The sequence below is a fragment of the Otolemur garnettii genome, unplaced genomic scaffold (genome assembly GCF_000181295.1).
Source record: "Otolemur garnettii isolate 467f Iridium unplaced genomic scaffold, OtoGar3 scaffold00091, whole genome shotgun sequence".
Classification (NCBI taxonomy): Eukaryota; Metazoa; Chordata; class Mammalia; order Primates; family Galagidae; genus Otolemur; species Otolemur garnettii.
This window is the reverse complement of record NW_003852486.1, coordinates 1,921,711-1,937,005: the sequence shown is the minus strand read 5'-3', so window position 1 is coordinate 1,937,005 and position 15,295 is coordinate 1,921,711. Positions and strand designations below refer to the sequence as shown.

At 39.4% G+C, this 15,295-nt stretch overlaps 1 protein-coding gene across 1 annotated transcript in view; it reads right to left on the bottom strand.

Moving 5' to 3' along the window:
* Positions 1-13,328, bottom strand: part of SPTA1 (spectrin alpha, erythrocytic 1) — a 66,152-nt gene extending 52,824 nt beyond the window's left edge. Inside the window, exons 1-10 of the mRNA XM_003795381.1 lie at positions 13,305-13,328; positions 11,962-12,201; positions 10,570-10,695; positions 8,769-8,909; positions 7,840-7,986; positions 5,351-5,484; positions 4,658-4,802; positions 2,756-2,910; positions 1,940-2,075; positions 1,729-1,830 (exon numbers count right to left, since the gene is read on the bottom strand). Of these exons, the coding sequence (XP_003795429.1) occupies positions 1,729-1,830; positions 1,940-2,075; positions 2,756-2,910; positions 4,658-4,802; positions 5,351-5,484; positions 7,840-7,986; positions 8,769-8,909; positions 10,570-10,695; positions 11,962-12,201; positions 13,305-13,328 (1,350 nt within the window). The remainder of the gene's footprint in view (positions 1-1,728; positions 1,831-1,939; positions 2,076-2,755; positions 2,911-4,657; positions 4,803-5,350; positions 5,485-7,839; positions 7,987-8,768; positions 8,910-10,569; positions 10,696-11,961; positions 12,202-13,304) is intronic.
* Between the last annotated feature and the right edge of the window lie 1,967 nt (positions 13,329-15,295).

Sequence of the window (15,295 nt, the reverse complement as noted above, 5' to 3'; positions counted from 1 at the left end):
GGATACAAAAAAGAAAAAAATAGGTTTTTCTTTCAAAGTTTCAACACCTAAGCACATAATTTTAGCACAGTAAAAATGGAACAAATGCCGTGAAAGAGGTAACAATATGCTTAATAAGTATAAAGTAAGAAGGAAAGACTAATTCTGGTAAGGACACCAGGGAGTAGAAGTCCAGGAAAACACGGGAAGTCTTGCACCAAACAGACTGAAGGTAGCAAGGGCTGGGAGCAGGCGGCAGGACCGGAGGGGAACATGATGCCGTGATAAAATACTGTAGGAACGCCAAGTAATTAGATTGTACACTGTGCTCTAGAAAAAAGTGCAGTGTATAAAAAAAGGTGGACGCTTAATGAAATTCATAAAGCACTTACAATGTCAAATTGAGCATTCTGCATTTTAGTCTAAAAAAAATCAGAACCATCAAGGAAGAGAAAAGAGATATTCTCAAATCCATAAAAAAGCCTTTGTTTCTGCCCAAGCATCTGCCCAAGAAATTCCAATATAGGATAGCTGTTTCTGCTTTTGTGTTAAATCTATCCAAAAAAAAAAAAAAAATCAGCACAAGTTCTGAGAATCCCAGGATAATAGGTTTTCAAGGACTTAGGGTTCAGCTACTTGTCTGGAAGAAATGGGTTACTAATAAAAACCTGTTTTATGATATCCCCACAGAGTTCTAGAGGAATACAAAACATAGTTATCTCAACCTCACCCATTGCACAGTGCTGCAGGCTGTGCCTGGCATCAAGTGAGAAGCAAAATGGCCTATAGATTGTTACTCTCATCCCAAGTAGTTCCTGGACTTTGTGACTGGAGCAAAAATCTCTCTGGGTCAGAGGGCTGAAGCAAGGCTCTGTGATCCAGGAACTTAGAAAGAGGGCAAACCTGTGTCTTCGTCCAGTGTAATTGTGAGTATTTAAAGTTTTCCTGATAATTTATGTACATTTGAAAAATACGACACAGAAATATCAGCATAATTGAGGGGTGTATAGAGGACAAAAGAAAAGGTACAGGCGTCACCCATGTTCCAGGCACTGTACTAAGTGTCTAGAGGACACACAAGTGATTAGGTACAGTCCTTACAGAATTTACAATCTAGACATGAGCATATGTCAAAAGGTGTCAAAAGGCAAAATGGTACATCGGTTTCCTATCAGGTAGATGTCAGGGGGCTGGTGAATTAAAAACTTAGTTTTGAGTAAGCATACATCATGACCCAAGAATGTCAAGTAACTCAATTTATCCAAAATAGTACAGTTGGCCCTTCACATCTGTGGGTTACATATCTGTGGATTCAACTGATGATGGATAGAGAATATTTGAAAAAAAATTGCATCTGTACGAACATGGTCATTATCTTTACTCCCTAAACAATATGGTGTAACAACTATTTACATGACATTTACATTGCGCTAAGCATTATAAATCTAGAGGTTATTTAAAGCATATGGGAGGATGAACATAGGTTATATACAAATATTAATCTATTTTATATCAGAGACTTAAGCATCCATGGATTTTGGCATCCCAGTGAGGTCTTTAAACCAATTCCCCATGGATAATGATGGATGACTATGTGTGAAAGGGAGTGACATAAAATCGGGTACATATTATTAACATGTTCAGATGACTTCTATCCTCCTCCCATTCAGAGATTATCATATTGCTCTGCCATTAAGTGAGGACTAAATATGTGATTGAAATTTAACAAACTCTGTTAAACTCGGTTACCTTCTCCCGAACTTCATCAGAGGCTTCATGATTGGCATCCAGGAGGGCTTGACCAGTCTCATCAGCAGATTGGAATCGGTCATCATAAGAGTTAATCTCGTGCTGTTGGCCACAAGACACATTTCAAAAAAGTAGCAAGAAACCTTCTGGCATTCCTGGCATGGAATCAATCTTCACCCCCTGCTCCTGCTGGGGGGTTGTTCCTTTCTACCTTGTGCTGCTGATGCCTGTCCAGCAGGACCTCCCCCCCAGCCACATCTGTGGGCAGCTCATCAGCATTGATCAGATCCGTCTTCTCCTTCATCCAGCCTGAGAGCTCATCAAAGTCAGATGAGAACCGCTGGTACCTGTGTGAAAGATGAGGTAAAGGACTCTGAACAAAGGGGTGGGGCTGTCTTGAGCTAAGACTGCTCCTCACCCTAATCCTAGCTCTCCCCACACCCCAGTACTTCCTGTCACAGTCTAGGTCCTCTAGTGGTGCAGGTTGTAAGCTTTCCACACCGGGTTGTATATAACTAGGGAAGGTGTGTCATGTGACACATGGGAATTACTTCTCTATCACTACAAGGTCATACCCACCCCACAGGTATTTGAAATGAAATAAAGTACTCATAATGCAGCCAGTAAATAAACACATGTCATGTAAATAACAGGAAGTGCCCTGTGGGGACGGGGACTAGAATTAGGGCTAGGATTCCTCATGTGTCTCAGCTCACCTTAAATCCTATTATTAATAATGAAAAACAAAAATTGCAAAATGGCTACCTATTCCAGAAAATTATCATTTGATTTTTAAATCATAGCAATAAGGTAAACAGTAGCTTCTGGTTAAAGTGAGGACTGCTGTGTTGTATCAGTCCACAAGAAGCTTCCTTAGGAAAACTGAATCATTTGCCTCTACTGAGGAGACAGAGGAGAGGATCCCCTCACTATCTTATCATACTCCCTTCACTAGTAGTTCTGCTTTTCATATTAACACCTACACCCTGTAGAGAAGACAGAGCCCTACAGAGGAGGAAATTCCCACCAATAAGAAGCCTGCAGTTTGGCATATCTGCTGGTAGCCAAGGCCCGGATGCGCTCCCAGTTGGAGACCAGATCTTCTTTCATCTGCTGGATGTCAGGTGCATCGGAAGGATGGGAAAGCTCAAGCTTGTCTGCTTTGGCACATAGCTCCTTCACCTTTGGGATGAAAAAGAAACCGAGTGAGAAATTCAAGGACTCTGACTCCCTTTGGCAAAGATTTGTGAAAGAAATAAGGCTAAACAATCATATGACTAACGATAACTTATAAATATGTTTATATTGATATATTTATATTAACATACACATACTAATGCACGCCATTAATAACTACATTTTATGGAGTACTTTTTATCTCTCACTGTGCTAAGCACTTCCCAAGTATTTTCCTATTGTAGATTCTTCCTTTAATAATAGTATGAGGTAGTAATCACTCTTATTTCTCTTTTATATGAAAACTAAGAGGTAAAGTATTTATTTACTCAAAGTCATTGAACCGGCAAGTGTCATGGCAAGGATTTGATCTAAGTTGTTCCTTCACCATCTTGATACCATTTCCCTAATTATTACTGTGGGAGTCAGAAAGACAAATCTGCCATGGAGATTAAGAAAATTCCAGCAGTGCCAGACCATTATAAGCACAGTTCCTGAGTAGCAGGGTTATTAGGGCAAAGTGTGGATATGGGTGACTTTCCACATGTTATTACCCCTTTCATAATACTCTACTGTAATCAGACCTTATCAAGGGTGTGGGATTTCATTACCTTATTCACTAAATTATGGGATTTTATCATGCATCATTAGGGAAAAAGACCAAAAACTAAAACAAAAATGGGGAAGAATGAAAGAAGTAGAAGGGTGGAAGTTTGCAGAGACTGTGTATGGGGACAGGGCTGTACTTAAAGCACAGCGAGAGTCGGGCTTTCTGTGGGCTGACTCCACTATGGGTACTTGGGAGTGACTGGTCTCAGTTATAGCTGAAGTTGTGAGGGAAGAAGGAAAAGGTGGATCATTCAAGAAATTAGGCCTATTCCAAGCTCTCATGTGCCTGTCTGTGCCCACTTCCTCTAGGTCTAGTATTTAAAAGGGGAATCTAAAGGTGGGTTTGGCTGTAAATGTCTTGGAATTTATTACAAAAGGAAAAGAAGAGAATACTTTTCTGCTCTCCTGAGTACAGAAGAAAAAGAAACAGGTTTCAGCTGCAACAGAAGAAAGCAGCACTGGTAGATGAAATGAATGAATCTCTGGCTACAAGATATATTTTACTGGGTGAGATTAGGGAACCATCAGTGGAGGTATCCACTTTTTGTTTTTAAATCATGAAAAAGATCAGAAAAATATCATAGAATACAAGTTATGTATGTATAATCTGAATAAAAATAATTTAAATAAAAATAAGGAGTATCCAGTATCCATGTGTGAGTTAGGAACAGACAGAATAAAGAAGTATATATTTTGGGACAGTGCCTGTGACTTAAAGGAGTAAGGCACTGGCCCCATATGCCAGAGGTGGCAGGTTAAAATCCAGCTCCAGCCAAAAAACTGCAAAAAAAAAAAAAAAAAAAAAAAGTATATATTTCAGTGCCAAAGAATTTCTCTTTCATTGAAAAGAGAGATTTATTTTTATTTTTTTAATTTCAAATTAATATGAGGGTACAAATTTTTAGATTACATTGTTCTGACTTCCAAGGTAAAGTTCCAGTTGTAAAAGAACCCCTTACCCAGGGGGCACAGTATACACGTATGTATTGTCCCCATTAGGTGAGATCGGGCTAAATGCCCTCTCTCCTTCTGTGGATGAAAGAGAGAATTTATTGTGTCCCCTGGAGGCCTGGTACTAGGCAAGATGACCACCATGTGCTTCTTCTAACTCAAGGGGCAAGCCATTCCTCTGACAGTGGCTTACCTTGTCATTCATGACTGCAAGGTTCCTCTCAAGCCCCTTGTGACTGTGAAACAGTGCCTCAGAGCTAACAAGGTCCTGACCATAATCCTCAGAGGTGAGTAGAGGCTCCTTCTCCTTGATCCATTGGATGGCTTCAGTCACATCCCTGTCAGACAATGGCAAGAGTTCCAACCAAAGAAAAAGATGGCAGGCTGTGAGGGGGAGCAGGATAACAGAGCACACGGCAAGGACCCTCCAGCTTCACCAAGAGCCATTATATTGCTTTCCTACATACTTGCAAAAAGTAACAGAAGACGTTCTTGTTTAGTAGTTAGTTCCACTGAGATATTAGGAACATGGACCTCCTGACAGTTAAGCTTCCGGAGACAACTTAGCATATCTGGGTTAGCTCTCTATGAGGGCTCTTCTTCTTCTCAAGACTACCTTCCACCACCCTCTAGTTCTCAGTCTGCTTTTCTCGCCTCTGCAGAGCTTCCACAGCTGAATCACCAGGGCGGTGCTATCTTTGAATTGCTTTGGGTTCCAATCTTCATGGCATTGCCTTATCTACCTTCTCCCTTGCTGTCTCAGAGGCAAGCACGAGATCCACTTTGGCCAACCACTAATTGCTAGCAAGAGTACAAGGAAGCTAATACAAATAACCAACATGATGCTATTTTAAAGTTTTCTGGAAAGCAATAGCCAGATTCATACCGTTTGAACCGCTGGAGGTCTGCGGCCTCAGACAGGGTTCTCCGTCTCTGCAGAGCCAGCCCGTGGAGACGCTCCCAGGCAGCATTCACGTCATCCTGCTTAGACTTAATCAAGGGCAGCTGAGGATGGTTCTCCTGGGGGAGGAAACCAACAGTGGAGTTATAAAAAGATGAGGCTACCTAAAAATAATTTAAACACTTCTTGTTTTAGACTGGTTCATACTTTGTTTGAAGTGGAGACTGACCATTACAGCCAGACACTGAAAACCACCATCTCCCTGCCCCCTACCTCTGACCTGAAGCATATCACCAAAACTTAGAAAGCCAACAGGTCAGATATTGCTTCCAGTGCCCACAACCCTGGACTAGCCCCTGCCCACAGCCCCAGACCAGCCTACGAGCATAGGACACCCACAGCCCTGGACCAGCCTACTAACACAGGACATCCACAGCCCCGGACCAACCCCACGAGCACAGGACACCCACAGCCCTGGACCAGCCTACGAGCACAGGACACCCACAGACCCGGACTAGCCTATGAGCACAGGACACCCAGAGCCCTGGACTAGCCTACAAACACAGGCTGCCCACAGACCCAGACCAGCCTACAAGCACAGGCTGCTGATGTTGTTTTCAGGGCTCCACCTTGTTGCTCTCTGTCAAATCCTCTGAAATTCCTGGTAACCACCAAGAAGAGAAAAATTCCCTTTCTGAAATATGAGTTAATTTTCCCAAACTCTAGTACTATGATTCTTCACTTTGTTGTGTTCCTAACACCTCTGAGAATCCAAAGAAAGCTATTTCTCTCTTCCCAGAAATAGAGACACATACTTACACAGACAATTTTGAAGAAAATTCTAGGCATTTTTGCAAGCCATCAGAAGAGATATGTGAATACTAGATTAAGCTGGTAGCATCAGCCTATTTTGATACTTGGCAATTTTGAAGAGTTCTTATAGGCCCATCTCCCTATTATTCCTGTCCCCAGTTCTTCCCATTTCCATTCCTATTCCCAGGCCTCTCAGACAGAATGTTCCACTTTCTCCTTCTTAAGTGTATGGTCCTTTCTGCTATGGCAGTGTAGGACCCCCCTCCAAAAAAGCAGAAAAAATACTGTGTCCTGGATTCTTTCTGTGTAAATTACAAAAAGACCATGACATTTTGCCACTTCTCCTTTCACAAAGTGGAGTCAGTCTCCTCAAGTCCTGGATCTGGAATGGCCTTTGCCTTCTTTGCCAATAAAATGTGCAGAAAGTGGCTTTCTGGGGGCTCCAGCACCTAGGCCTTAGGAAGCCTCAGAACACCAGCTTGTAAAGAAGTGTGGTCTACTGGATGATGAGAAACTGCACAGAGGAAGCTTTCATCATCTTCATCAGGGCTCCTGACATAGAAAGAAGCCCCGCTTTTATGCTCAACTCCAGCTGAGGCACCTAATAACTTCAGCCGCATGGGAACACCTGGTGATCAGGAGAACAGCCTGGCTGAGCAGCTCAAAAGTGCAACTCACTGAATTTAGGAACAGATACAATGTTTGTTGTTTTCAGTTAGAAAGTAATAGATAACAACAGAAGAAAAAATGGTCGAGGAAGAAAATGTAGGGACCATAGGAAATGTAGACTAAACATTAAGTTATTTTTCTGACTCAGCATTCATTCATCCTAAAATCTTGGCTCTATCAAACAGAATGATCATTCTCACTATAGACCTGCAATCATCATGAAACCATAAACAGAAAAGCACAATATAGCCAACTGTTGGCATTTATTTTATATATGTATTTTATATAAGTACATACATATATATATGTGTATATATCCATATATCTATACATGCACAAAGGTTGCCAAAAATTGCATATATATTTTAAGAAAGAAAGAAACCTCATTTACATTGCAATATTCGATATATACTGATAACAAAAGTCATCTTTTGAACACCTCTTATAATTGCAGAAGTCAAGCATCTCTTGAGTATTACAACTGGCTTCCTAGTTTTCCTGATACATTTGGGTTATTTACTCCCACTCTGAGTCTTTGCTCAAAAGATTCAGAGATTACAAACATCTTTAAATATTTTCTGAAGTAAATAAAAGTATTTCTACCTCCTTTCCCCTTCACCCACCAAATAATCATGTATAATGGTATTGTGTATATATGATAATCCAACATTATTTTATATTCTCTGCTACTTTAACTTTACTCCTTTTTATGAAGAAGTTGCCCCATAAATACTAATACTTCCTGGTACAAAAGCTTTATTCTTGCTCATTGTGGATATAATTCCTCTGTGCTCACACACACACACATGCTCCTCCTCTTCAGCAGACTGACCTGACAAGAGTGGATCCAGAGGTGGAGGAAACTGCTCAGGCCATGTTCCTCATGTTCTTTCAGTGTCCCATCTCCCTCATATCCCATCTACTAATAGTCAGAAGTTCTCATTAGGGATCGGAATGCCCTCCCTGGGAAGACTCTTTTGCTCCCACCTCACCTTGGCACACTCATTGGCATATTGGTTCACTCCATCCACTCTCCCCTTTCGAGCTGCCAGGTCCACTTGGAACTCTTCAAACTTCTTATGCAGAACTTCTGTGCGTTCCCAGTCCTCACCGAGCTCCACTGAAGTGACTATAGCCTCCTGTAGACACAGACAAGTTCACCAAATAGCCAGCAATTATGTAAGCATTCCTACAGATCAAAAGCCTCCCAGCCCCTGCTTGTATTCCCACGATAACTCAGATGAAAACACTAGGGGACCATGGGTGACCCCTTCTGGCAAGAGCGAGAACTAGGAATATATTTTCTGAGGTAGCTCTTTGGCCTATGGAGGAATACTTTTTGAGGGAATCGTTTAGCCAAAGTGGAGTCACTGTTGGCCAAAGTTCCAGGAATAATATGGAGAATAAATTCATCTTATTCTTACTTAATGCAAAGTACAGAGTATCTAGAAAATCATTGCACTAAGTACTTGCTTGTGTAAATCTTCAGTCCTAATGCTTGGGTTATTCTTTAAGTATTTTGAAATATAAGACCCCCCATAGTTAATAGACACGGAGAGATAAGAGATTATAGAAAGTGCTGTCAACACTCTCAGCCAGGGACCAGAGTAAGAGCAAAACCATAGGAGATGCCATTAAAGATCATGGAGATAGAAGAAGGGTAGATCTGGATCATCTTCCAAAGCAATATCTTTGTGTAAGTCTGGCCTTCTCCACATTCAGATCCATACATTTAGACTTGCCTGCCACAATAGTCATCTCTGGAATAGCCCTACATCTTAGCCAAAATTCCTCTTTCTTCCAAGGAACAAAGTCCAAGAGCAGACACTGACTTTTTGGTGAGTAGTCTGCAGTAAGGTGCCATGTAGAGCCCAGGACAGAGAGGAGGAAGGTCCCCTGGGCTTACTGCTGAGTCCTATACCTTGTCTCCGATCCACTCTAAGATGTCAGCACACTCCTGTAAGTACTGCTGGAGTCTCAGGACCTGCAGCAGCCGGGTGCCCTTCTCCTGGGTCAGCTCCACTAGCAGGTCCCACAGGCGACGCAGTTCCTCCAGATGGGCCTTTTGGGAAAGAGGCAGAACCACTCAGGGGCTGTGGATCAGGGACAGATTCAGAGACTTGTGCAGAAAGGGATGTGGATGCAAATTCTACTCTAATTTATGCATACATTCCTTGCTCTACAAATATTTAAAGGAGGAAATAGGATATATATATATAGAGAGAGAGAGAGAGAAATACCTAGTAAACCACGACAAATGTGAACTTCCATAAAAGAAAACTTTGGAAAAACGCCGTGGGGTTTTAGAAAATGGAATAATTACAAACAATATAATGGAAAGGAGAAAGGATGCATAAAATTTGCTCTTTGAAATGAGCCTTAAGGAACAGAAAAAAAAAATTAACATGTAGATAGATGATAGACACAGGGCGTGCTAAGCACAGCAAGCAGCAATGGCAAAAGCACAGAAGTAATTTAGTACAAACTAAAAGTATACCACCAGAAAGTATACCAGCCATTTTGCTAAGTTATAAAGAAATCATTGGCCCCAAATCTGTACGAGTATTTGGGAACTATATAGTTTGAGGCTTTATAGAAGGCTTTGAATGCCAGGTTAGCTCAGAACATCATGCATTTACCTATCTTGTGAACTTAAAGTTACCATCTACACAATATCTTTAAGAGTCTTACCTTTTTCAACTACTCTTTTGCTTACAGCAGCATATTTCTCTCTGTACCCTGCAGTGGGGCACCATCTGATACGGCTTTAGTTATTCTGACAGACGTGACAATGTTTCCAACATTTTTCAAACATTTTGACTAATGTAGGGGTTGGGCACCTATGAAACTGTGAATAATGCAAACATTATTTCTGTTTCATAGAAATAAATAAGTTTTGTGACTTTCTTTTAATGAGTTGTTCTTTATAATAAAATCCTGTTCTGGTGAAAGTCAGTGTTCCCTGGCTATACTTTACTGACAGTAAAACAGGCAGAGTTTTTATGCTACCTGTAGAAAGATCAGGTCGGTTTCACAATAGGTAATGCAAATCTGCCTTGCCAATTTAAAGAATATATAAGCAATAAAAAGTTCACTCACACCAAAAGATTCTGACTCTATCATGTTAACCTTTGGAAGAGTATGTGGATTAAGTCAGAAAATAGCTGTTACTTTAAGGATAAATTACAGAGTAGTAAATGCTTATAAAAATGGTGATGATCTTCAGTTGTGAGTATTCAGGGAAGACTTTCTAAATACATGGAATGTTAGGAACGGAAAGGGAGGGTTTGGAGAGGTACAATAGTAGTCACAGGGCGTGGAGTGTGAAAAGAAAGAGGTATCAGAGACAGAGGGAAAATGATGGGGGGATTAAAATGAGAGAGCATCCTTGTTTGAAGAATTTAAGGGACAAAGACACTGAGGTCAGAAGAAATAGCTAGAAAGGACATTTGGGAAAGCCAGTTGATGTGGGAAGTGTGGAACAGCTTGACGTGGGCTTCGTCATGAGCCATTTTGATCTGTGGTGGCGTGAGAAGGAACGTAGTGCCATTTCTTGACAGCTTTTGTCTCATAGTTCTTTTCTTCAAGGAACTATGAAGTCCAAGGAACACAAGGACATCCCATCATTTTTTCTGCCTCAATCCAGAAGATAAGAGAAATGAGCCCTGTCAACATAATCAACAATTAGAAATTTCTATTTGAGAGCCCCACCATACATTTACCTTGGTGTCCTCATAGGCAGCATGACCCTCAGCAAATCGGATTTCCCTGGTTCTTTCCAGGTCAGGGATGATGAATGATCTTGCTTCCACCTCTGCTTCAAAGGACTGGTGCTTCTGATATTTTCCCTGAAGTGTAGAAATCAGAGTTTACAGTTAATGAAGCCCAGTCTTGGTGGGAAATGTTTGCTTTGGTAGAGTCGTGGAACACAGGCTCTCAAAAGGTCCCAGGTTCAAAGTCAGAGGCTACAGAGAAAGTCTTTTCCCATCCCCACTTTTGTCCTTAGGGAATTTTCAGTAAATGTCTTATTATTTTAAAGGATCAACAGATTAATGTGAATAAAAGAGTGTAGTGTTTTTACTCTTCAGAAAAGAGGAAAAGCTGAGTTCTATTGAAAGTAGAGCCCAATGAGAAAGGTAATAGTTAAACATAATTTTTTTTTTTAATTGAGATGTTTGGGGCATTCTGGGCTCTGTTCTTGTTATGTGCAAATTGATCCACTTAATATAGTCCAATACTTGGCTCTTGTTCTAGTGCTTCCTTCCAGTACCAGTTGCCACTCTGAGGCAAATGTAACCCTTTCTTCTTATCATGACTACGGCACATGTGATAATTCTAGTGCATAGAAAGGGGAGGTAGCTCCCACCAAATATCATCTATTAGGACTTCTCATTTGCCCTTAATAAGAGCCATGAATAGTCATTTGGGAAAAACCTAGGAAAAAATCTAGTGAACTCATGTCTTTCTGAGAAAAGTACAGAACAGTTGCTTCAGAAAACATTGATGGTGCTTTACCCCAATTCCATTATGAATGTCACAGAATATTGAAATCACATGGTTTTTCAGAAATTCCTGGGATTTTTAGTTACCATTTTGCCCACAGCTTAATTTCAGATGAATATTACATTTATTAAATACTATCAAGGATGAGTTTCCTTTGCAAATAAGATCCTGAAGTTTCAGGTGTTGCAAACATGGGCTATGTAGTGGCAGAATTACTGGTCCTAACAGATAGTCTAATCTCTCTATTACATTACCACCCAGTTAACCAGATAAACAGTTACATTACCAAAATGTACGGTCTGAATGTGAGTTCATTACAAGAACTACTTCCATGTTTTCAATGAATGACAGACTGCCACTTTTTGTTTGAGTTTTTTTTTTTTTTCTCTGTCTTAACCCTCCAACTTTATAAAGGGAGATGGACCCATAGATTTTCTCTTAATTCAATTCTTTAACTTCACACTCCACTGGCTTATTTTTGTTTTGTTTTGTTTCTGAACGGAATCTGATTAGACTCACACCCACTCTTTAACATTTACATCAAGAAAAATCTGCTTTTCTCCTTAGAGATCTTAGGGTTTGCTCTGTGGAAGTTAATGGAGCTTAGTGACCTGAATATTAGTTGGGTCTTCGTAGCTTTTATCTTGTGCAATCTTGAGTTTCTCCAAGATCCACTTCTCCAGATCATCTGCATCTCGTCTGAAGACCTGGTAGTGATAGGACTCTTCAAGCTTCTGACCCCTCTCTGCAACCCGCTCCTTGAACTTCTGGTACCGAGTCAACACTTCCTGACGTCTCTCCTGGATCTCTTCTGCTGTCTCCAAAACTTTTGGCCCAGTGCTCTCCAAAACCTGCAAATTAAAAAGCTTCTGTCTATTGCCATTTCAAATCTTAAGTGTGCTGCCCTTCTTACACATCCCAAGGCATTCTCTCATGTTGAACCTGTGTTCAGATATCTTTAAGCCTGGAAATGCCTATTGTTAGAAGAGCTGTGGTGTATTCACGTGATTTTTAACCATAGATAGCTACTGTCTAGGCTAAAAATCCTTGATTATTTAAAACACTCAATTTTTCACATTCATTTATGCTAACATTTATTAAGTTGTATAAACAGAATTAAATTGAGCTGATGAGGGAGCAAGTTTGAATGAGCAAATCACAGAATTTTAGATAGAAATGTAATTGTATTGCTTTTAAAGGCTAAAAAGGTGTGGGAAAGTGCTGATCATTCTGAACTTAATTTCATGAATAACTAAGAATGGCTTGCAGTTAAAATAGTGAATGATATTATATGCAAAATTTTGACAGATTGTTTTCTTCATACTTAAAAATAAAGCATTGTTTACTCTTTTTTATTTGCTTTATTTACAAACATTACAAATAAAGAGTTCAGCCATCTTCTAACCCATTATCACAAATTTTAAATAATTAGCACCTCTGTATTTATAAAGCCTTGTACTATCAAACAACATAAAGTGTCACTTTCCTATTAAGGGAGCCATGCTGTTTGTGAAATATCCAGCAAAATCACCACAGTTCACCCTCATTCTTCTGGTTAGAGGTACCATTTTCCCTAGCTTGCCCCAGCCAGAACACTTAATAATCGGAGTATAGATTTTAGTCTCTCTTTATTCCTCCTAATTGCAAATGTTACTCTGTGAACTGCCATTACTAGTCAGACTGTAGAACCAGATCACTCCACAGAGAAACATCTTTATTGGGTATCATTTTGTTTCAGTTACCTAGTTGTTCTGTGTGGGAATGGACTTAAGTCATGGCTGGGTTTTGGTGTTATATAGACATCAGGTCATTGTTCAAAGTTAAACAGTCATGAAAAGAGAGCTAAAATTAAAATTCTCTACTTCTTAAAAACCCCTCCCAAAAAAGACTTCTTATTGACCCTGTGAAAGACAGTGTAGGAAGTTTAAAGAAGACAGGTTAATCATGTACTCACGGTTTCCTTTGGAACATTCTCCATTTTTGCTTAAGGTGTAGAACCTGGAGAGATTAAATGTAGGTGAGAGAGAGAGACAGACAATTCATATGGAACTGTCTAGTCTAATTCATGTAGGAATGACAGAAACATTAAGTATGTGGCAAAGACAAAAAAAAAAAAAAGTCCTCTTACTTGGTCCCAGAATCCCGCCAGCCACGGACAATCAACATTATCTTCGGGAGACATATTCAGCTTAGGGAGTGGCTAACTTTCACAGATGGTAGATGACTCAGCAGTTTGGGGAGGGTTGTGACTGTCAAAGTTACTCAGTAGGACTTCAAAAAAAAAATACATGAAAGCATGTATTTGGATGGAAAATTAGGAGAAAACCAGATATAAACATAAAACAAAAAAGGTGTCTTAAGATGGTGTTTTTTTTTTTTTCCTTTGATTAGTTTTAGATTTTATAATTTCTGAGAATCATAAATCAGGAAGGAATTTTGGGTTGCCCATTCTTCAGAACTCAGGGCATATATAGGTTCTTTTTTCAACCTATCTCTAGGAAATACAACTCAACAGTAAATATTTAACAGCCTCTAAATCAATAGAGTATCCTATTTTTGCTGCAGTTTTTCCCAATATGAGAAGATTGTATTCCTGACCTCATATATTTGCTTTGCAAAAATTTGATTTAGATTTATCCTTAATAATTTAAATGGAAGGGGTAAGAGAAGTAACATAGGTGAATGTGTTTATTTTCCATTTCATGAAACAAAAATTAGGATATCTCCTTTGACAAATTATTTATGATGTCATAGAAGATCTGAAAATGGAACTGACTTCTAAAATGTGGTATATAAGTTATTCCTTATTTTATGTATTATTTTTACTGGAGAAAAAAAAGGAGGAAGAAATTCTTTTCAAAGGCATAGATCTTTTGAGCTATCTTACAAAAGTGAAAAAAATAAACAAAAAGAAAATAAAGGGCTGATTTTAGACTTTCTTACAAGGTACTGGAGCTATCTATGCCAAATTCTATTCCAATATAAGTTCAGTTTGAACAATCTAGTTTTCATGGTCTACTAGAAGAAATTTCAATTCTGCATATGTCCTTTCTCCTGTCCCTGGACCTTTTTACCTAGAGAAATTGACAGTCCTTTACATGGAAGTCTTTCTTCTAAGAAGTCTGGATTACTGGTGGATTAACATCTGGACCTCCGACCTTCTCCTTGATATTTCTCTGTCTCCCAAGAGTGCTTATGGGCACTGATCTCATGGAGATCCTGATTTAAAAAGATAGATAAAGAATTCGTGGCAGATACCATGAGGTGTAGAAGCATGCATAGTCTACTAAGTGGATGTCGTGTTGTATAAATGAGTCCTGGGAGGGTACAGGAGACACTAGAGTTAATCACAGCTAGTTTAAATAAAGAGAAAATGGAAAAAGGAAAGTTATATTTTTGATTAGAGAATTGTAAACTTGAGTAATATTGAAATTTTACATTTTCAGATACAGTTAGGAAGGAAATAATTTTAGAGGACCTGGGTTGATGAGGTAAAGTGTATACAATTATCTATAAACCCACCTTTTTATTTTTTGAACGGTATTATCTTTTGCTCTGATACAGTTAGGAGCCAACAATTAGAGAAAGTTTTCAATCAGAATTATATTTTAAAGAGAAATATATTATACATTTTTACAAGGGCCAGGGTAGTTTAAAGGGCTATTGCATTTGACCATAGTTATCAATTCTTAAGCAGGTCTTTAAATAATAGTTTAATCAGCAGTGACCAGCTTGCCTCAGCTTCTGTTCCAGCAACAGAACACTGTGATGTGTGTGATCTTCTCCCAGCCTCAGAAACTCTAAGTGATGCTTTATCTCCACAAATTCCAATGTCTTCTCAATCTCAGTCGCTGAAATTAATACCTTGTTTTCTGTGGATATTTTGGAGTCCAACTTTATCTGCTCATTAACCAACAAAGACAAACACGTTAACTTTAATGTAAA